The sequence below is a fragment of the Clupea harengus genome, chromosome 19 (assembly GCF_900700415.2).
Source record: "Clupea harengus chromosome 19, Ch_v2.0.2, whole genome shotgun sequence".
NCBI classification, from domain to species: Eukaryota; Metazoa; Chordata; class Actinopteri; order Clupeiformes; family Clupeidae; genus Clupea; species Clupea harengus.
The window spans coordinates 14,567,209-14,579,274 of record NC_045170.1 but is presented as its reverse complement, the minus strand read 5'-3'; the positions used below and the strand labels follow the sequence as shown (position 1 = coordinate 14,579,274).

Genomic DNA, 12,066 nt, shown 5'->3' with positions numbered 1-12,066 from the left:
CAGTCGGCACAGCATCCCAGCACCCCCTCATTAATTAGATGCCTTGCTATTAAACAGTGGTCTGACACACACACACACACACACACACACACACACACACACACACATACACAGTCTCTCTCCTTCTCTTTGACACGCACACAAACACACTTTCACTACATAAAAAACAAAAGCGTAAACATTTTTTTTCCCCCATGAGTTTCGCTGCACACACAAAATATGCAGACTCAGGTAGAGTCAAACCACAAATTCAGCCCTATTACTGTAAGGCTGTCTGGGGCAACAGGGCTGGATTTAAGCAAATCCATCACAACAAATTAAATAGTACTCCGCATACACAAACACACTGAAGGATATAGGAGGAGCAGCTTTGATTAACATTTTAAGTGTCTTAATGTGAGATCTGCCTCAACAAGAGGACCCATAAAACAGGATCTTATTTAGTCAAGTCAGGTCACCTTCATGTATGTAGCACAAACAAGAGTTGAACCAAAGTGCTTTTCATACAAAGTACATTCATTTCCATACATATGAATATATTCCATAAGCAAGTGCAGAAATGCTGTTCATGTAGTCTTTAATCTAAGCTAATGATGTGTTTGGGAGATAACATCTACTCGCTCAGCAGAACAGCTCCCAGACAGAACCAGAGCAGCACCATAGCTAAAGATCAGGTCCTTACCCTCTGTCCATCCTTGCCTTTTCCCGGTGGCCCACTCTCTCCTGACAAGCCTGGTGGTCCAGGAAGACCACTGGGACCAGCTGGTCCTTCTTTCCCGCTCTCTCCCTGTAGGGGAAAGGCACACAAACACAGTTGGATGGATTTGTTCAACTACCATGGAGGATCCTATACACACAGACTACGAGGACTTTAGTTCCTGCTAGCATTGCGGATACTGCTGGAAGTGATTGCATGGACTTTGATTCCTACTGGCATGGTCGGAACTACTGGCATTATCCCTGAGAATTTCAGTTCCCTCGGTGGATTGGTGGATTCTACAGGCACCGACTAGCACTAGAAGGAACTATGTTGCTCTTCACTTGTCATTTCTTCTGCATGTCTTGCTTTGCTTTTCTGTCTGGCTAGTAGCACTCTGAACACTGAAAACAAATGGCTGAACAACCCAGCTGTAAAAGACTCTAAATGCCAGTGTAGAACATGACACAGTTTCAATCATCTAAAATTTGAAACATCAGTTGTTCCTGACCTTTAAATATAAATAATGAATACATTACAAATAAAATGAGTGAGCTACTACAATCCATACTCCCTGGGCAGAGAAAACAAGTACTATCTTAAAGCAGCTTAGCAATGAATTATGTTAAACATTCCCACCATCCAGAGCATCCAACTATAGCTTTTGTGTAATGCCTTTAGCTTAACATTATTGTTGAAATTCTCGAAGCATTGTATTCCTCACTCACTGCACCTTCAAGCAGCTGAACTACACCAAAAAGCTAATGGGATGTGTATCACGCTCTGGTGCCAGAAAGGATATTAGGATATCTGGCAGGGAGAGAGATGATTCGTCCTCTCTCTGTCTTTTTTCTTCTGCCTCTCTCCCTCTATCACTTGGCAGGGCATGTAAGGTGAAAAAGTACTGAGCATCGGCACTATCAGTCACCACAGCAACACAATTCAAGGGTCAGCATGTTACTTACTCAGGAAATCATATTATTGCATAGGCACTCGCCAACCATGTCCATGAGATTTACCAGAATATGTAAGCCAATTTATAATCAAAACCTAATATGAGTTCCTTTAATTGCAATTTGTTTTCCTCAACTGAAACATTCTGACTAGCAACTACTTTCTTCACCAAAAAAAGGAAATGAATGGTAGTCACATAATGACAGCCATAAGGAAGGATTTTCCAGATGCTGTTGCTGTCTCACCTTCTCTCCTCTTGGTCCAGAGATACCAGGTGGCCCGAGGCTACCAGGAATTCCCTATGAAGGACAACAGCATGGACACAATGAGCTGCAGCCCAAAATATTACATTGACAATAAAACAGCAGAAACGTCTTCCAATTCATACAGGGGAGGTTCAGATGACTGTCAATCTACACATTACATTCATGTACTGACGTGTACACGTGTACATGTCAGACACACATGTGTGTGTATAGATATATACATATACATGTGCTGTAACATGTTTATTACATTATTACTACAAAGTAATAACAGGTTCGTACCACGTTGCCTGGAAGTCCACGCAGACCCTGAGGTCCTGGCAATCCTGGTGGGCCCTGTTACAAAAGCAACAATGTGATATCTGAACAAAAACAATGTCTACAACACACGATTCCAAGGTAGCTAAAATATTGTAATATATAATTAATTACAGAATGTGGAGAACTTACCGGATCTCCTGCTCTCCCATTCTCTCCTGTAGGTCCTTGATCTCCTTTTGTGCCCTAGAGAAAAAGGGATAGAGAGAGAGAGAGACAGAGGAAGAAAGAACACTGTCAACAAGCTGGCCTCATCATGTGCACAAGAAACAAGAACATGCTTCAGACCAGAAACAACCAATCTCAGAAAATAAGAGTTCTGACAACTTACCTGAAGCCCAGCCTGTCCTCTGAAACCCTGCTCACCAGGAAGACCCCTTTGACCCTTTGGAATAAGGCAAAGAAAATTAGTTATGAGTAGCATGTGGCCGACACTGCAGATGACGTAAGCACTATGACTAATATTGGCTGATATGTATATGAACAGTATGTATTGACAAATAAATCGTCTCGTTCAGTCTGTTCTAATTGCTGAAGTGATTGATTATTATTTTGCCTGTCGATTTGCCTCTTCTTCACTGTCATGCTGCAGCTCCCTGCATTGCAGTGAGTCTACAATGACACTGAGAAAACTGAGGTCTTTTTTTAAGCCTGATGGATCCCTCAATTTTCCATCAGCACAAGGCTTGACGTTCTGGTCCCTCTCCTCTGACACCTGAACCCATTTGCATATTCTTCGCCATGTCAATTGTCACTTCTCTTCCATGGAACAATGATGGCCAAACTAATTTGACACCACTATTCTCTCACGGTGTGATAGTGATATGTGCTGGCTTCAACAGGAGTATGCCTCTTGTTTCTAGGCTGACGTATTAGGGATGTGTTATAGTGAATGTTTGAATTGTTCATCAGGATAAACAAAAGCATACTGATGCAGCCTATATAGCCTGGGCAAAAATAGCACTGAGAAAAGGCTTGAATGTTTTACAGAAATATTAATGTGTGTGAAAAATGGACTTGAGGTGTTTATTTGTTGTTAGGTGTTGTTTCTTGCAAAGTTCAAAGGAAGCCTCAGTCCAAAGCTGCTTTGTAAGTGACAAGTTCATTTCAATAGTAATACAAATGGAACCCAACTGTATCAAATTGACCTGAACTCGTCTGAGATGAGTAATGAATTCATTCCATTTCAATGGAAACATTGTTTTGCTGTCTGTTCTTCCGTAGAGCCCTGGATTGTTTGTTTACAGATTAAAGTAGCTCAGAATGCAAAGGGTGAAAAAGGGCGAAGCCTTTTCAACCAGGCAGTTGATTTTTATCCAATTATTTTCTAGACGATAGACAAAGTCTACCTCTATTTGTATTTATGTAGGCTACAACTTAGCTCACAGCACAACTCTTATGCAACGTGCTACTTAAAAAGAAGCTACTCAAATGTAGTAGTAAGAACTATGTACAAAATAACATTATAGGGTAAAGTAACTTCAAATAGTTCATACTGTGAGTAGAGTGTGGGTCTTGTGGGAAATTAAACACATATTAGTTTGATTAATTTCCTCTTTTGAAAACAGTGAGAGTATGATGACTCTTATTTCACATTATGAAATACTCAATTCTAGTCACTGCACTTAAGCTCGTCTACTGATGCAGGATGATAGGTGCTGTAGACATTTTTGGAAAAATTCCATTTTTGAAGTCAATGAATTCATTCATCTGTATAAAATGTACAACAGAGAACACCCATACAGTGATGATGTTGTAATTTGATGTAATTTGATACTGTATTCATCTGTTCATCTGACATGAACAATCTCGCAATCTAACTCTCTACCGCCATCTTGTTGTGAGTGTCTGCGCTGCAGGTGAACTCTGCGCTTCTCCTCTTCTTCCCACAGGACATTCACACAACTGAGAATCCGAGATCTAGAGATCAGAGCGCCACAGTACATAAAGAAATAACCGCAGTTTGAAATTACAGCTACTTACTGGTTCTCCAGGACTTCCTGGCTCTCCTTTTTCTCCATTTACTCCAGGCTGACCCTATGGTTGAACAAATAAACAAACAGACAATCAAACAAATGAGAAAAAGCAAGAAAGGTATATTAATCTTTTCTTCTATTATTTAGCTACCTGTCGCTCGCTACCTCCTAAATCAATCAGCGACTCCTTACATCATGCTCAAGCAGATTACATTGCCCCAAGGGGCAATTAGACTGGGATGAAAATGTCTCCATCCATAAGTTATGAACTGATTTCGACACACAAGCCATTTGGTTCAGGAAACAGTACAAACTGGATGAAGTGAATTCATTTTAATCCACAGCATTGAAAAGAAATTGGGATTCATGTCAATTCCCACTATGACAACATGAGATGGCATGATACTTGAAAGCTTATCCTTATACAATTAGTAGAAGCACAGAGAAGAGCCTACTCTACATTAAATTAGATGATTACTTACCGTCTCACCAGGTTGAGGGATGACATTGGAAACCTGTTATAAGACACGGCACAGATTGTGTTGAATGTTATTTTCTCACACTCCTCGAGGATGTTAAGCTGAGCATTACTGCAGCAACCATTATAACATGGGTAAGGTCAGGTGAAACGCTAAAGCTCCAAGCTGTTATTTTCATCAACAACTACTGACCAGTTCCCAAAGCTTTATTAATCAGCATTCACACAAATGTTGTTCTCCATTGCATAAACACTGCTGAAGCTTGTTACTGGGGCATGAGTAAGCAAACTTTGGGGCAGCCTGCAAAATGTTCATCTGTAGGTCCTACACTTCCCACAAAGACACTGTAGTGACAATTAGTCACTAATATTGACAAATTCACCCATCCTTTCACACTTTAGCACTCAGCGAACGATTCGCTGGCCTCCTGCCCTTTCGTTTATTACAGTAAAGTAAAAGAGAAGCAACACAGCGCGTGAATGTACGCTTCCCTCTATCTCCTTCTGCTCATCCGGTTTAATTACTCACATCTCCTGGCAGCCCGGGCGGCCCGCGAGGTCCAGCGACCCCCTGGGAAAGAGCAGGAAAGAGATGGGGCTCAGTGATTGGCTGCATACTAATGACCTCATTAACGCAGTTTCCCCGAATGGCAATTACTGGGGACACAGCCTAATGATGGGCTGTGGACTGTGGGTAAGCATGCTGCCAAGAAAAGACATGATTAAGTTATGGAGAGAGAGAGAAGGAGTGTGCAGAAGTGTGTATGTGAGAGAGAAAAGAAGGGAGTGAGAGACAGAGAGAGAGAGAGTGAGAATGAGAGTTGAGAAAGATGAAAAACAGAGAGTAAAGCTTTATTGTTAACGTTTTGCCTTTTCCTTTCCTTTGGATTGTCATACGTATGTTTCATTCAGACTCAATAAGGCCGTTCTCACCGTTGACCCTCTTTCACCCTTTGGTCCAACTGCTCCATCCTTTCCTCTGTCACCCTAAACACAAGACCAGTGATGAGACCGACAGTGCAGAGACACTCTGTGAATATGTGACGGGAACTATTTCATGAATACATCTTTGTTTATTTCTACCTGTCATGCATTATGAGTTTGTGTTTGTGTTTGTAAATAATCAACTCACCCCTGTTCCTTTCTCTCCTCTGGGGCCCATCGGACCTAGCGGACCAGCAGCACCTTCCACTCCCTGCAGATGTAATCAGCACACACACACAAACACAAACACACACACACACACACACACACACACACACACAACAAATAGACAGACAAACATACAAACAAACAGACACAGAAAAACATACACACACAGTGAGACATATTCCTGTGCTGAAATGAGCTCTGTAGTCAACTTAAAGGTGTGTGTGTGTGTGTGTGTGTGTGTGTGTGTGTGTGTGTGTGTGTGTGTGTGTGTGTGTGTGTGTGTGTGTGTGTGTGTGTGTGTGTGTGTGTGTGTGTGTGTGTGTGTGTGTGTGACCAGCTCACCCTCTCCCCAGGAGGTCCACGGGGGCCTGGAGGTCCATCATCACCCTAGAGGAAAACCATCAAAAGTTCATCATTACTCTTCATCACATCACATCACATCACATCACATCTACACTCACATAGCATCTAAAGACCAGTCTCATCTCCGTATCACTCATCTATTCACACCATCAGCATCAGCATCAGCATCAGCATCAGCATCAGCATCAGCATCAGACAGCATCAAGCCCTGACTCTAATATCGACATCATAAAGCATCATAAAGTCTCCTTCCAGAATGAGATGTTTAAGGTGTGAACATGATTAAAAGATCAAACAGCAGGCAATATATTATACTGGCAGAAATGCATTATTTCTGTTCTAGGGTATGAGTACAAGACAACAGCTTCATCTCCTTTTTGTTGTACGTATTTTATGAGGCAATACAAACACAAACCTTCACTGTCTGAGAAGCAGAGAGTTTGAAGAACTTTATAAACATAAATTTGAAGCAGTCTCACCTTGGTTCCTGATTTCCCTGGAACACCATCAAGGCCTGACTCTCCTCTAGGTCCCTACGTGAGGAGCACAAAAGCCGTTTCCATCGGAATGCAACAATGAGAGAAATCAATCTGGTATTTAAACTGCCACTCAATTTAGCACCCCTTCAAATGTATAATAACAGTGTAGCATAGCATAGCATAGCATAGTATAGCATGGTGCTTCGCAACTACAGGGGTGTTACAATGAAACCCTATGCTATGCAATATTATGCTCTGCTATGCAACAGTATGGGTCTGCCATCACAGCACTTCAGTCTGCCCAGCATCTCTGCAGGCTAGTAGGGGTCCTGGAAGAGGAGCACCAGATCCATATCCATATGCTTAACATCACTAACCTTGGCACCGTCGTTGCCAGGGAAACCGTCCAGACCATCTTTGCCCGGCAGACCCTTGAGAGATGAGAGGAGGAAGGGAGGTGATATAACAGTAGAACTTTACAGCACTGGTAGGATATCAACTGTCAAGCTGAATGAGGACAAATCTGACAGTGGCTTGAGACAGGCACAGATATGACAGATAGGTCTCATGTGGTTGCAGCAGCGGAAACTTACAGGTTTGCCAGACTCTCCCGGTTTGCCAGAAAAGCCAATTTCTCCAGGAAGTCCCTGTACACAAGAGAACAAATAAAAAAGAAGGTTTTATTGATAAGGCCTGATTCTTTACTTTAAACATTTAACAATACATTTGTATATAGACTTTCTTTTGGGAATGGAATAACACTGTGTACAAAGTGTCTGAAATTTTAGGAGCCTTTTTAGCTTTGGGCTATCAATATGTTTCCATTCCTTCCAAGTGATTTTTGTATTCCATTACTTGAGAGGGTATTTGTAACAACCAAAACAGCAGAGCAAGACCATATTTATTCACTGGATGTACACTTGAATATTGACAGTCGGATTTAATTTCTGGCTGAAAACGCTGTGTTGAACTACAAGATGTACTGTAGCCACCCTGGATCAATACTATCTTTATTCACACAGTACTCACAGGAGGTCCAGTTTGCCCAGGGTTTCCAGGGCCACCAGATGGCCCCTGAGGACCCTGAAAAGGAAACACAAACTATGACCATCTGCAAAACACCAACCAGAACGCATCTCAGGTCCTTTGGCCTGTAACTGCAGTTCCAATGGCAACCACTAGGGAAGGCATTTCAGCACAGTGTAGACATCTCACTGGGCTAGTCTGTATTGCAAATCTCTGGTTTGATTACGAAGAGGCAAGCTATGTGACAGTTGAGCAATGCTGTGAATATATTTCAAAAGGGTAATTTTTTTTTACTGATGTTGACAATGTACTTAAATGCATAAACTTGTCCTGAATGCTGCATGTTTGCTGCCACTATCTTCTCTCTTTAGAGTGACATTTCTAGGACTATATTCAGTATGTGATTCAGTATTCAGTATGTGCAGAATTCAATGAAAGATGATTCTTTCTTTGTTTATTTGTGAGATTGCTTTCTTGCTTGCTATAAGTGAATTGAAGAAATTATTATACCTTACGCATATCAACTGAAACACAAAAAAATAATGCTTTTCATATTAAAATCTTAAAGACAAGTGCTTACGGGGGGTCCTGGAAGCCCGTCAACGCCAGGCAAGCCACTGTCTCCCTTTTTTCCCTGTGAAGAAAAGTGTGTTCGCAATCAAGTCAGGTTCATTAATTATGGCACAAATGATCACGCAATTATCAGTTCTGAACAACCAATCAGGGAAGGGAAGGGACTTTTAGGTGATGAAAAAGACTATTTAAAATGTGACAACTTATGCTAGTGGGAATGTTACAAAGGATACTGCATTTGGATTCTTTTTATCATGCATAATGTCCAGGTTATGACGGACTAAGCAGAGGGTCAAACAGTTGTTTTTAGTTACGTTAAAGGATGCTCTGGGCCTTAAGACACTACTGTGTTCAGTGAAGTTTGATGTATTTTCTCAGTTTGGTCAGATTTTATGTGTTTAGATGGGAGCGTCAAGCTGATGCAATTAAATTCAATATAATAAGAATTGACGCTGATTAGCAGTACCCCTAGCCCAAGTTGAATCCAGTGGAACAGTTCAAAACCACAGTGAACACAATAAGAGGCAAGACCACAGGGGCAGTGGGTAAAATACTGTACTGCGTCCATGTTCACTCGTGATCTCAGTATAGATCTGTAATAAGTGGATGGGTAGATAAGTGGGACACAAATTATTATACAATCCTTCTTATGTAGAGTGTGTGTGTGTGTGTGTGTGTGTGTGTGTGTGTGTGTGTGTGTGTGTGTGTGTGTGTGTGTGTGTGTGTGTGTGTGTGTGTGTGTGTGTGTGTGTGTGTGTGTGTGTGTGTGTGAGTGACTTTATGGCCAAGCAGTCAAGCGTACACAAGCTAACAGCCTTGCTAGATTCTCAGACAGCAATCTCCTCTGGGCCACCACTCTTAAGTGAACCCCCACTTACACAAACACAAACTAAACACACACACACACTGCTACACGCACAGGGAAAAAGCACAGGCACACACACACACACACACACACACACACACACACACACAATCAACTACACTTCAGAAGAAGATAAGTCACTGAGTCTATATGGAAACGTGAGGGGAAAAAACACACTGAGTCTACAGCATAGCCTAACAATATGACCTCCAGAATTGCAGAGCAACAGACCATCCATGTCTCCTGTCCGCATCCCCCTATGAGTCTATCTGACAGAGTGGAATTAAAGACTGTACCCACCACAGCACTTGCCTTAGAGTATACCTGTACCTTCAGCAAATGTAGTTGGATGTTGCACTGTATACTAACTCCTGTCCATGCAGTATTTGCCCTATGGATGCAGTGTTTTTATCCTGTGTAGAGATTACAATCTGACCTACATAGGCCATTCTACCTGTTATTCGTGAGCGACACAGTTACACTGTATTAGACATTGATTAAATGTCTAACTCATGCTGCCATTAGCTTTTTGTTGATTGTGTTAAACATGACTGACTTTGATTTGGAGTTCATTCCAAGGTATATGCTCTGTCGCGACATTTTTCTAGCCTCTGTGAATAATCAGTTCTGACTTGCTTTTAGATATGTAATTTGCCAGGTGATGACACCAAATGGAAACCTCAGATCGATATCAAAGAGGCTTTCCCAGCACACATATCTATTATTAGCACCAGGAACTCTACATATTAAAGCATGCATTAAACCTGAGGTGAATTTAAATGGAGAAACTCTGACTTGTACTTTCCACACTCCTAGGGTGGGGGTGGCTATCATCAGTATCATGAGCACACAGCTGTACTGCAGCACCACCTTTTGTCAAAAGTCACTGTGTTGCACGCAGTTACGGTATCTGCCACCAGAGGGCACTAGAGCATTTGTTCAGACTGCCCTTCGCGTTCTTACTTTGTGCCTCCTTTCACTTTTTGCCCAGTTTACCTCTTTCTTTCCTTGTACGCACTTGCCCTCTTCTTCCCTCCACATCACATTTACATTTTTTATAGTCATCTGTCCTTACTACACAAACAGTAAAGGGTGAAATCTTTAGCCTTGCAGGCAGAACCAGCATGCCTAAGGGTACAATGAAAGTTCACAGAGTGGAGTATGGTGCCCTGAGCTATGTTTTCCTTTTGCATCCCGTTCTGTATTTGTTTGCTATGAGTGATATTGCAAATTGGTAGTGGGAAGCTAAGTGAAAGACAGCACTGACTACTAAAACATGCACAATAACAACACCAAAAAAGTAATTGATGAGGTCCATCAAAGCAGAAGCTCTTTTCTTGGAAGGAGGCTTTCAAGCAAAGAAGAGAAAAACACAAACAAACACAGCTTTTGGTAGGCGTAGACGTGAGCAGGGTTCAACACCAGCTCCCCTCTCTCTCTCTCTCTCTCTCTCTCTCTCTCTATTTCTCTACTCTCTATTTCTTTCACTATTACTCTCTCTTTTTCTTTAACTTTCTCTCTCTCTCTACCTCTCTCTCTCTTTTTCTTTCTCTGTCTCTCTTGCTACCTCTCTCTCTCTATTTCTCTACTCTCTCTTTCTTTTACTCTCTCTCTCTATCTCTCTCTTTCTCTCTTAGAGAATACTTTCTGAATCCTTGTCTGCAGCAGCAGAGGAGTACAGAACCCTTGGGCACAGCCATCCCTCCCTCCCTCCCTCCCTTCCCCCCCTCTGCTGCAGTGTGTGCATGTGTAATGTGTGTTTTTGTTCCGTTGCTACAGACACACTGATGCAAGTGGACTCCCAGATGCAGATACATCTGCAGTCAAAAGCAGCTCTATACAACCCTCTGTGCACGGCTCAGAAAACATGGGATTTTGTAGAACAACCCCAGCCCCCCCAACCCCAGTCCGAATTGCATTCCGTTGCCTTACCCTTTGTCCAAATTCTCCGGGTTCTCCTACCATCCCCTGAAGCCCAGGTGGACCCTTGGAAGAGGAAGTGAAAAAGAGTTGGTTGTTTAATCACTTGGCCACATCGTCACTAGTCAACAATGCAAGACCTGCTCTGCGCAAATGTGCTGCAAAGCATTTCAGCATCCAGTTGGGGCCTTGGAAACGATTTAGCAAAAAAAGGATGCTTTGAAACAAAACAGACCTCTGTGTTGTCTTTACATACTTTGTTACATGCACCTATGTGCACAAACACAGACAGTCACACACACAGTCACACACACACTCTTCCTTTCTCTCAAACTACTCAAACACACACTCAATAAGCTTCAGTTTTCCTCTGGTAATATAATATCTATGATGAGGGCACCATAAAGGAAGGAAGTCATAATTCTTACAGGTGGGCCAGGAGGTCCGTCAGACCCTGGGGGCCCACGAGGGCCGGGGAGACCCTGAAAAACACAAACAGCAAAGTATCAGAGGCCGTCCATCAACATCCAACACAGGAGACAAACCTGGTAACCATGGGCATGTATAAACTGAACAATCCAAATCAACTTACATTCGCTCCTTTCAGACCTTCTTGTTGGTACTGATGAAAAAAGACAAAAAAAAAAAAAGTGAAAGACACATCAGGGGGGAAAAAACAGTTTTAATGAGCAACCACTGAAGGCATGTTCTGACATGATTCTGTGGTTTTCCACCTCTCTGTGATGATTTAAACAGAACCGTCCACTAAGCTATAGCCAGGAGACAGCCAAGCATGCTGCTTGCCTTCTGTGGCTTCAAGCAGCTACCAAAGCGTGAATTACATTTAATTATGAAGATAAGCCCTTACCACATCCCCAGGTAAGCCAGCTGGCCCTCTTTCTCCCTGTGAGGAAGACGCAGAACAACCCAAAGTCAGTCTCAGAGGGACGAGCGGTGATGTTAATGCATTAATGGCAACACAGTGAACAGATGCCTTAA

The 12,066-nt window shown here is 42.3% G+C and overlaps 1 protein-coding gene across 1 annotated transcript; it reads right to left on the bottom strand.

The window, feature by feature from the left end:
* Window positions 1-670: 670 nt before the first annotated feature.
* LOC116225089 (collagen alpha-1(V) chain-like) lies at window positions 671-11,940 on the bottom strand. The gene is made up of 17 exons (XM_042710737.1): window positions 11,936-11,940; window positions 11,496-11,549; window positions 7,713-7,766; window positions 7,277-7,330; window positions 7,061-7,157; window positions 6,684-6,737; window positions 6,184-6,228; window positions 5,822-5,884; window positions 5,623-5,676; window positions 5,219-5,260; window positions 4,694-4,726; window positions 4,219-4,272; window positions 2,567-2,620; window positions 2,368-2,421; window positions 2,200-2,253; window positions 1,897-1,950; window positions 671-787 (listed from the first exon to the last, which is right to left on the bottom strand). Exons 1-17 carry the CDS (start codon window positions 11,938-11,940, stop codon window positions 671-673), a joined length of 942 nt encoding a protein of 313 aa, XP_042566671.1.
* Window positions 11,941-12,066: the final 126 nt, after the last annotated feature.

What these genes read in the sequence shown, in the direction of transcription:
- LOC116225089 (XM_042710737.1), bottom strand. An exon ending in CGCCCGGGCTGCCAGGAGAT is followed by an intron (nt 4,727 to 5,218) that starts GTGAGTAATTAA and finishes GTCTTATAACAG; the next exon opens with GTTTCCAATGTCATCCCTCA. An exon ending in GTGGACTTCCAGGCAACGTG is followed by an intron (nt 1,951 to 2,199) that starts GTACGAACCTGT and finishes TGTCCTTCATAG; the next exon opens with GGAATTCCTGGTAGCCTCGG.